Genomic DNA, 10,409 nt, shown 5'->3' on the forward strand with positions numbered 1-10,409 from the left:
TCCCATAAAATCCATGACATATTAAAATCTTACAAATTTTCAATTAAAATCTTAATTCAATATGAAGTTTTTAAAATCTTAATTGAATATTTATGGAGTTTTACAATACAAAAAATCTTTTAAATTATGAATTGAGTACATCCCTTAATCGTATGTTTAAAAATCTAAAATCGGAGTTTTACATTTTTCACTCAAATCACAAAATTACCAACAATTTTACCTTCATATATTTACCCAAAATATAGTAAAAAAAAAAAATGACATCAGCCGCCTTCACACAGTCTCTAGAGATCCAAGAAATTCAAAAAAATCGGAGACTACGAAGACTTATCTTCAACTTCACAAAGTTTTGACTGTTCTTCAACCGCGTAAAAACCCCATCAATTGAAGCCATTATCATCCCAATTCCTTCCCATTATCACATTATTTTTCCATTTTTAAACAATCCCACAAGCCGCCAACCCATCATCAATAAAGCTGCACGATTTCTGCAAGATTCCGATACAGACATACATAATAAAAAGCCAATCTTTTTTCCTTCCTTTAGGAATAATTTCGAAACAATTTTTTTCCAGACTAGCGACAGTTTGATCTGACTCCAAGATGGCTTCGAATAACGATCCGAAGCAGGGATCTGGTTTTTTTGCTTCCTTTGCTTCCACAATTTCCAGCCTTGGCACCGCCATGTCCAAATCTGTTAATGGGTATATCTCAAAAGTTGCAATTTTTTATTCGATCTTGCTTGCTCTAATTGAGTTTCTCTGTGCCTATGTCGTTGGGTCCTTGTTTTTGTTTAGTTTAGTCTGCAATTTTTTTCCAGACTAGCGATAGTTTTGTGATTAATTGATAATTATTGGCTGGGTTTTAAGTTGTTGAGTCTGATTTGATGTTATAGATTTATTGGGGTCTCGTAGATGGCAGATCTTGAATATACAAAATACATTAGATGGGGCCGGGTGTAGCATCTATAAAACGCCATTATTTGATCACATAACTGCAAACTTTCAAGTATGGATCAGTGATTTTTATTTAACCTTCAGTTTTTTGCCTTTGTTTCTAGTTTGATTGGTTATGAAGGATTGCAAGTTATAAATCCTGATGGAGGAACTGAGGATGCTGAGGATGAAGCTCGCAAAGGGAGATGGAAGCAAGAGGTATTGCAATGAATCTTTAACCTTTTTTCTTTGTATCATATTCTTTGTCTAGTAGATCTTTGGAGCTTCCTATGGTTAGTTGTGGGGTGATGTGAACATATTGATTGATTTGTGGTGATATCTAGAAGAAAGTGATGCGATATTCGATCCCAAATTGCTTCAATTTGTCTTACCTTATGCTCTGCATATAGGCTCCACATATGATTAGTGTTTCTTTTCTATCATGACAATTGACGTTTCCTCGTGTAGGATCGGGATAGTTACTGGAGAATGATGCAAAACTACATCGGTTCTGATGTCACATCTATGGTTACACTCCCCGTTCTCATCTTTGAGCCCATGACAATGCTTCAGAAAATGGCTGAGGTTTGTACCATTTTTTCTCTTTCTCATCCTATAACCAAGTGTGAAATTTTGTGAGGCGCGATACGCATGCTGAAGTGAGTGCCTTTGCTTGCAGTTGATGGAGTATACATATCTATTGGAGTTGGCAGATGAATGCGAGGATCCCCACATGAGATTAGTATATGCTGGTAATTCATATATTCAGAAGTTAAATTCATTTGGATTCGATGTTTATATCATGATAGCTGTAATGAGCAATCATGCTTCCTTGCAGCTTCTTGGTTCATATCTGTGTATCCCGCCATCCAGAGGACCTGGAAGCCATTTAATCCAATTCTTGGAGAAACGTATGAACTCGTGAACCATGGTGGCATTACTTTCATTGCGGAACAGGTGATCTTCGAACTAGCATTGGCCATGCCATTTTACATATATAGTTTTTTTGCCTGATTTATTGCCCTGGAAGCATGAAGTTTCACTCTATATATGTCTTGGAGAGCAATCTATCGATATCCACGTCTCTTGGTTGAGATGATACTCCTTTCCGTTTTTGTAGATACTGATCATTGATCTTGATAACAGGTTAGTCATCACCCTCCGATGAGTGCAGCTCATGCAGAAAATGAGCATTTTGTGTATGATATCACTTCAAAGTTGAAGACCAAATTTTTAGGGAATTCAGTTGATATCTACCCCGTTGGGAGGTAAAATTTCTCCTCAGGATGAATAAAGATGTTCCATTACTGTTTTTGCATTCCATCTCATGCATTTTGGTGGTTCAACGTTACCAATTACTCTTTCGTCAATTAGAGTTTTTCTTCATCTTGACCTAAGATGATCTTTCTGAATGAATAGAAGAATCTACTTTGAAGTTCATAGCTTTCACAATATATATGGGCCATGTTCGTTAGGCTGGTAAACTTAAGCCAAGATTCGATTCTTCTGTATACTTTGCAGGACGAGGCTTACCCTCAAGAAATCCGGTGTGGTGTTAGATTTGGTTCCACCACTTTCAAAGGCTAACAACATCATATTCGGACGAACTTGGGTTGATTCCCCCGGTGACATGATCTTGACAAACCTCACAACAGGCGAGAAGGTGGTTCTCTACTTCCAACCTTGCGGGTGGTTCGGGTAAGATTTAACAACCAATTTTAGTTATGCACTCGCGTTAAAATGTTACCTACGATCATGTCACATTTATTTGCTGATTTCCCGTGGTCTATGTTTCACCTTGCTGAACCCTGTTGTGTCCCTCGTTTCTTTCTCTGCTTGTCCAGTGCTGGCCGCTATGAAGTGGATGGATATGTGTATGACGCAGAGGAAGAACCTAAGTTCTTGATGACAGGGAAGTGCAACGAGTTCATGAGCTATCAGCCTTGCGACTCTGAGGGCGAACCCACTCCTGGCTCAGAGCTCAAAGAGGTCGGATCATTAACCCCTTTGCAATTTATCTTTATTGCATGGCTTCATTTTAGGCTGGATATTATGCAAAGCTTGTGTTTATCTTGTTTAGTGATAGTTTTGGAGAATATAAAGTTGAGTTTTGTTTGTCGTTGGTTTAGGTGTGGAGGGCTGCTGAACTTCCCAAAAACGATAGATTTCAATACACTCATTTCGCACACAAATTGAACAGCTTTGACACTGCACCTAAGCCGCTGCTCCTGTCAGATTCTCGTCTGCGTCCAGACCGTATGGCACTCGAGCAGTATGATCTCTCTAAAGCTGGTGCCGAAAAGTCTAGGTCTCTCTCTCTCTCTCTAAGCCTTGAGAATGTTACATAGCTTACATCTCTCCATGAAAGCACCAAAGTGATACGACCCTTGTGCCTCTCTCTCTCTCTCTGGTCTTGATATATTTGGTTATTTTGTGCAGGCTGGAAGAGAGGCAACGGGCTGAGAAGCGAACGAGGGAGGCGAAGAAGGACGAGTTCAAGCCCAAGTGGTTCGAGTTGACGGATGAGAAGGCTTCGACACCTTGGGGTGAGTTGGAAGTTTACCGATACAATGGCAGGTACGAACAATATCGTGCTGGTGTGGAGAGTTCAGACAACAGTTCCAAGGAGTTTGATCCATGGCAATATCATGACGATTCGCCTACTGCTCAAACATAAACATCATCACGTCCATTATTTCTTTTATTTTTCCAGATTTTCAAATGTTAAATTGTTGGGATTCTTAATTAGTCCATATACTTTTCATGTATCTTTTTCTGGGATGATATAGATTTTACGTAGATGAGATGTATATGGCATGGCACATTTCTTTTTTCTTTTTCTTTTTTTTGTATTTTTGCTTTTGGTTTCATTGTTTGTTTGAATGTATCAAAAAATGAGTTTTATGCAATTGTTTAGAGAATGTTTGTCAATATTTATGTCTTATCTATGTGAGCTCGTGTGATTTATTTAGTGCAACATTCTCCATGTAAAGAATGAGGTCTACTAGTCGAGATATAGTATTAATTTCACCACCCAAACAAGAAAACTGGTAATATCGATTGTCTTGTTACAATAATATATCAGCGTAGCTTACGAAGAAAAAAGATAAATTATTCATGAGAAGTGGGTTTAAATTCTTAAAAATGTAAACGGTTACATGCAAAGGCATTGACGAGCATGTTTAAGTTGAGAGGGAACACCCTATTCTAGTTAAAATCATGTAATAAAATGAAATTTTATCTATATATTGTGGATATAGTAGACTTTGTGTGCGTATGTTGGCCTAGCGGTAGGAGGTTAATTCCCAAAACTTGAGGTTTTGGATTCGAGTCCTCCATCACGACTTTTTTAAATTTCTTTTATATATACTCCTGTGTCGTGTAACAGTAGAAATTGTGTAATAATCGCGAAAAGTGTGTATTAACGTATTTTACACTTTTACACACATTTTTACACTATTACATACTTTTATGAGAATCGTCTAATAATATATTTTATATTGTTACACACTAGTTTCGCAAAAGTGTGTAACAGTCACGATTTAGAGAGAGCATGAGATCACTAGTTTCGCAAAAGTGTGTAACAGCCGAATGACCCTATTCAACATACAACATCAAATTTTGTCCATCATTTGAAAAAAGATAAATTTTGACCATTTTTTGTATGTCATGACTATTCTACCCTTCTCTCTCTCTCTCTCTCTCTCCTCTCTCTTTCTCATCTCCCCCTCTCTCTCTCCAGCAGCTGCGCGGCAACGGCGCCGAGCAAAAGTCACCGGAGCTCTCTCTCTTTCTTCCAGTGGTTGTGTGGCAGCGGCGCCGAGCACGTAGATCTCGCGGCTTGGGCAGAAGTCGTCGGAGTGGAGGATGAGGCGGCGGCGGTGGATCTGATCTGATCGGCAGATGGATCTGATCTGATCTGATCGGCTTGGGCAGAAATCGTCGGAGCGGAGGATGAGGCGACGGCGGCGGCAAATCTGATCTGATCTAATCTGATGAGGCGGCGGCGATGGATCTGATCTGATTGTTGCGCCGCCTCCTCCATCGGCAGATCTGATCTACGCTGCAACAGTAGCCGTCACTTTCTTCGATTTCAGCCATCGGCAGATCTGATCTGATCTGTATTTGTGCTGCACGTATGGCATTTATGGCACTATTAGTGCCATACGTGCCAAAAAGACCATTTTAAACACTTCCCCCTAGGGTTAAGATATTCCATTTTGGGTTTAGATTATCCATTTGAGGTTTAGATGTTCTATTTAGGGTTTAGATTATCCGTTTAGGGTTTAGATGTTCCATTTAGGGTTTAAATGATGTTGTTGTTTCTGTATTTGTGTTGCACATATGGCACTTATGGCACTATTAGTGCCATAATTGCCCAAATTATCATTTTACTTAGTTTTATTTTGAATTTCCGTTGGCACTTGTGTCACTAAATAGTGCCATAAGTGCCAAAAAAGACCATTTTACTTTGTTTTATTTTGAATTTTCGTTGGCACTTATGGCACTAATAGTGTCATAAGTGCCTAACCCAACCCGCGTGTCTGATCCTACCCGGTCCGCCTCATTAAGGGTAAAAACGTCCGAATTTGTAAAATATGGCCAGAATTTAAATTTTTTCAAAAAGTGGCCATAAATTGATTTCCATGATTCATTTTGGCTATCTCAAAATTTTTCTCTTTTTGGAAAGGGGGAGGGGTTGGCAGCGGGGAGATTATGGTTTAGGGGGAAGGGGCATTAGGTTGAGTGTTTTAAAAAAAACCAATTAACATCCAAAAAGGCTAATATTTTCAAAAAAAAAAAATATTTTCATGTGTACTATTTTGTTTTACTTAATGGGAATGAATAGATTGACATATTAACTCATAAGTAAATCCTTAACATCACATAAATGGAAATATATATTAAACGATTAATTGCACTTTATTGCGCGTAATTATATAAATTTTCACTCAATTTTGGTTTCTTACATTGATAATTTAGCCATATATATTTCAGGCGTTCATCTCAATATTAATTTAAAAATAATTTACAATCATGTAAAAGATTAGAAAAGCTATAAAAATAACCCAACCTCTAATATTGAGTTAGAGGTTGGGTCATTTTTGCAAATCTCTATAAAGGTTGAGCCATAAACTACATTAACTCAATATTAAATATTAATCGTGTATAAAATTCACCAACTCTAGTTGATAATTAATTCATTTATTGACATGAATAATAGTTTACAAATTCCCCAAAATTGTAGTATTTCAGGCTTAAAATGGAAACATATATAGTTAGGGGCGTTTACTTTGCATGATTGATAAAATGGACGATTGCGTATTTTAATCCTTAAGAGTAGGATTACTCCAATCCTACCATTTTGATGAGATAAGAATTAAGCAAAATTAGTTTGAATGATAAAAATAATCAAGGGCTTTGAAATATTTCAAAGTTACAATCAATTAAAATAAACAAAGGATTAGTCTTACTATTTTTATCAATAAAGAGTTATCCACCAAACTAAACACCCTGGTTTTCACAATATAAAAGGAACATATTCCATTGAGACAAAGTAAAAGGTGGTGAGTACATTGGGCATAACTTTACTCGCTACTGCTATTCATATAACTCGATTTATAAGATACCAGTACAATGTTAAATTTTAAATATGTGAAAGGCCCAAAAACATGAAAAAGTCAAATTAGAAGAAATATGGGAATAATAGGGGAATAAGCTACTTTTGTTGTTGCTGTCGGGCACATGCCCTTGATTAGTGTGTAATATTGATAACGTTAAAGCACTTATTGTTTAGTTATTTGTGTTGAGATGTGGATGGCATGTGATTATTATGGTTTCATTTAGTTATACTCCCTCCGTCCACGAAATGAGTACTCATATTTCCTTTTTGGTCCGTCCACCAAATGAGTACCCATTTCCTTTTTTGGTAAGTGTACCCCACACATCCCACTCACAATAAAAGTGGGTCCCTTATTCCACTTACACACACTTAATCAATTTCTTAAAACCCGTGCCACCCCCAAATGGGTACTCATTTTGTGGACGGAGGGAGTATCATTTTCTCACAGCACAACACACACACAAATTGCAATATTTATTAATCATAAATTCTTGTGTTAAACCACCTGTATGCATCAGACGGGTCCAGGCGCAGGTCCAATAGGTCTGAGGGCGGGTCAGAGCGGGTTCAATGATCCAACATATAAAAAAAAGTGGCAATATACAAAACTACCCAAATTCTTAGAAGTGTCTACAACTTTTACCCACTTTTTCTCTCATCTACAACTTTTAACCATTTGTATTTTTTAATATATTTTGTCATCACACATGTACACGCTTTTTTATGCTTGTCAGCAATCATCTCATAATTGTTCACGCATGAGTTGAAGGAGTGTACTATGATTCTCTATCATTTTGTCCTTTTATGATTCCCCCATCACCTTTTGTGCCTAAAATACCACCAAGGAAATGAGTTTGAAATACCGCACATATGTAAATATTATACGAAAATAATATTTACAGGTTAAAATGATGCAAAGGATTCTCTACACCATAGAAAATACTGTCTAAAAAAATTAAAATACCATCGGAATAAATGATAATACCGCCGGTCGATATTCTCAAATATTCGGACGGTATAGTGATTTTGACGATGGTATTTTCTTTTTTCGACGACGGTATTAAATTTATTTCCAACGGTATTCTAAGTACGTCTGGCTCCTTTTAATTTCACTTTCACGTGAATATAAAGTTCTTGCAAGTACACTCATGTCAATATAAAGTGATTCCTAGTACATTCACGGGTGAGGGTGAGTAAATTAAACATAAATTAAACACAAAGGCCTCCATATATGTTGAAAGGATGAAGTAAATACGACACAAACATTCAAAACAAGTTGTCTCAAAGGCCTCTATATTTGTTGAGTTATAATTCTTCTTCTTGGAAGCTTTGGGGTTCTCAGCTGCCATTTCATTGGAGAATTGGGAGAAAAAAAATTTCATCGCATATCTATCAACTAAAGGTAATTCTTACTTTTATTTTAAATACTGAAGTATATTTCGTAAATACCGTTGAGTAATGGTTTAATACCGTTGCATATTTATCATTCTAGTGTACATAGAAATTGTTGCTAATATTAGGTGTATTTTGCTTGTGGAAAATTTATCTTCGAGTAATAGCATATTACCGTCGTATAATATGTACATATCGTCGTCGAAATCTTAAATACCATCGTCAAAAAATGTAAATACCGTCGTATATCTATCATGTTAATGTCCATGCAATTTTGTTTTTAATTAAGTATTCTTTCATTCTATTCTAACAACCTTTGCATATGAGATAAATACCTTCGTAATGTTGATGAATATCGTCGATTACTTGATTAATACCATCTCCTAATAGTGTAATGCCGTTGCATATTTATCATTGTAGTGTATATAGACATTGTTGATATTATTAGGTGAGTTTTGCATGTGGAGAACATACCTTCGATTAATAAATTAATACCGTCGTCGAATATGTACATACCCTCGTCGAAATGGTAAATACCATTGCTTAAGTTCATTTAATACCGCCCGATTTCTATCATGATAGTGTCCATGCAATTGTGTTGTAATTAAGCATTCTTTCAATTATTTGTAAATACCTTCGAATTGTAGTTAAATACCTTCGGAATGTCGATAAACACCGTCGCATAATTGTTAAATACCATCGTGTAATAGTTTAATATTTTCGCATATTCATGAATAAAGATTTAATTGATGGGTTCTTCGTAAATAATTTGGTTTAGAGCGATTAATGATTTGTGGTATAAGCTAATTTATAGGAGAATATATTATTTGTATTTTAATTTATTTTATTCGTAATTTACAGATGACGGAGTGGAAAAACGTCCTTGTGAGATATGGAGGATATTGGAACGATGTCTTATATTGTGGTGGAGGTGCTACATTTGGTTATGTTCAGACAAATAACATAAGCATTTCGGAGTTAAGGCAAAATAGCAATTACTACTTGATGGCAAATTCACTGAGTACCATCTACAATTTATACTATCTATCGAGATCTCGAAGTGGCAGGATCATCCGATCTCTTTTAAGTACTGATGACCAACTTTCTCGACTTTGTGCCTTTGAGGTCGAGCCAGAGGTTTATGTGACACATGATGGTGGCACTTCCCAATCGGAGCAAGAAGTTTATCGACCTTCGATCGAGATACCGTATGCATCTACTTATGAGCACCCTCCTCAGCCCACGTCATTCGAGGAGCCCATCTCAAACCACATGAGAGGTTTTGATTGGTTTGCTGATAATAATGATGATGAAGAGTATGTTCCATCAACAGACACTGATGATGAAGAAGATGAGGAGCGTGAGTCTGCTCGAGTTGATTATGGCACATTTGCTGAGCATATAATTTTTGCTAGCTTCTTAAACTAAATTTTATTTTAAACAAATAATTCAGGCATTTAGGCGATGATTTATCTAAGCATGTTGGAGACTATTATCAATCAGCAAAGCTACGAGAGGCATACTCGTATCGGGTAAACTCTGTCCCGCCACATGCTTCATGGATAGTCCCTGCAGATGTTGCAAGTATTTGTGTTTTACCTCCACTATGGAAGCGACAGTTTGGTCGGCCAAAAGAAACGCAACATAAGGGACCCACTGAGAAAGATTCACAAAAGCAGAAGACAACACCAGGCAATGCGGCATCCACAAGCAAAAGTCGTGTTCCTAAGACGTGTAGTTTGTGTGGAGCGAGATCGCATACACGTCCCAATTGTCCTTACTTACTGCAAGATGAATGAGTGTTTGTTGTAATTCTACATTCTAATGTGTTTGTTGTTATTCGTGGATGCATGTTCTTATGGTTTTCTAGTATCTTAATGGTTTAATTAATAATATCGTCGTACAATTTTATAATACCATCGTGCAAATTTATAATACCATCGTGCAAATTTATAATCCATTCGATACAAAACATTGAATACCGCCAATGTCTATCCGACGGTATAATTACACACCACGACGATATTCTCATTTTTGACGGTGGTATAATTAACGCATGAACAAAAGTAGCATGATCATAAGGTAGCAAATGTCTTAATAAGGTAGCAACTATCTTAACAATACAAAACATGATCATAAGGTAGCAAATGTCTAAAGCATAAAAAACATGTTCATATGATACGTGCACTACTCCTCCACTACACCCATATCAAAAATGCTAGCGGCAATCAATTCCCTATACTTGTTGACGCGCGTGTCCCCCCAAGTAATACTTGGCTGACCAGAAATGATACGCTCCACTATCATGCATGCGAATGGGCCAGATGAATACAAGTCCTTCTGGGTAAACTGCTCTTCTGGACCCGGAATGTATATCTGTAATGGTCGGGTCTTCCTCGTCAAAGCTAACTCGTTTGTAGCCCAGTATCCAGCAGATTTCAATACTCGAGAGAACAAAG

The 10,409-nt window shown here is 36.9% G+C and overlaps 2 protein-coding genes across 2 annotated transcripts; both read left to right on the forward strand.

Moving 5' to 3' along the window:
• The first annotated feature begins 264 nt into the window (after positions 1 to 264).
• On the forward strand, positions 265 to 3,866 carry LOC131016661 (oxysterol-binding protein-related protein 3A-like). The gene is made up of 10 exons (XM_057945365.1): positions 265 to 704; positions 1,061 to 1,154; positions 1,404 to 1,520; positions 1,615 to 1,687; positions 1,774 to 1,892; positions 2,082 to 2,203; positions 2,457 to 2,633; positions 2,780 to 2,924; positions 3,065 to 3,243; positions 3,375 to 3,866. The coding sequence occupies exons 1-10, from the start codon at positions 604 to 606 to the stop codon at positions 3,610 to 3,612; spliced, it is 1,365 nt and encodes a 454-aa protein (XP_057801348.1). The 5' UTR covers positions 265 to 603; the 3' UTR covers positions 3,613 to 3,866.
• A 3,276-nt stretch (positions 3,867 to 7,142) lies between these two features.
• Positions 7,143 to 9,832, forward strand: LOC131016662 (uncharacterized). Its single transcript, XM_057945366.1, has 2 exons — positions 7,143 to 7,960; positions 8,812 to 9,832. The coding sequence occupies exon 2, from the start codon at positions 8,812 to 8,814 to the stop codon at positions 9,376 to 9,378; it is 567 nt and encodes a 188-aa protein (XP_057801349.1). The 5' UTR covers positions 7,143 to 7,960; the 3' UTR covers positions 9,379 to 9,832.
• The last annotated feature ends 577 nt before the right edge of the window (positions 9,833 to 10,409 follow it).

This window comes from Salvia miltiorrhiza, chromosome 3, assembly GCF_028751815.1.
Source record: "Salvia miltiorrhiza cultivar Shanhuang (shh) chromosome 3, IMPLAD_Smil_shh, whole genome shotgun sequence".
Taxonomy (NCBI): domain Eukaryota; kingdom Viridiplantae; phylum Streptophyta; class Magnoliopsida; order Lamiales; family Lamiaceae; genus Salvia; species Salvia miltiorrhiza.

Coding starts and splice junctions, on each gene's coding strand:
- LOC131016661 (XM_057945365.1), top strand. CDS start 604: ATGGCTTCGAATAACGATCCGAAGCAGGGATCTGGTTTTTTTGCTTCC. Junction 1,688..1,773: donor CATGAGATTAGTATATGCTG/GTAATTCATATA, acceptor GCTTCCTTGCAG/CTTCTTGGTTCATATCTGTG. Junction 2,204..2,456: donor GATATCTACCCCGTTGGGAG/GTAAAATTTCTC, acceptor TATACTTTGCAG/GACGAGGCTTACCCTCAAGA.
- LOC131016662 (XM_057945366.1), top strand. CDS start 8,812: ATGACGGAGTGGAAAAACGTCCTTGTGAGATATGGAGGATATTGGAAC.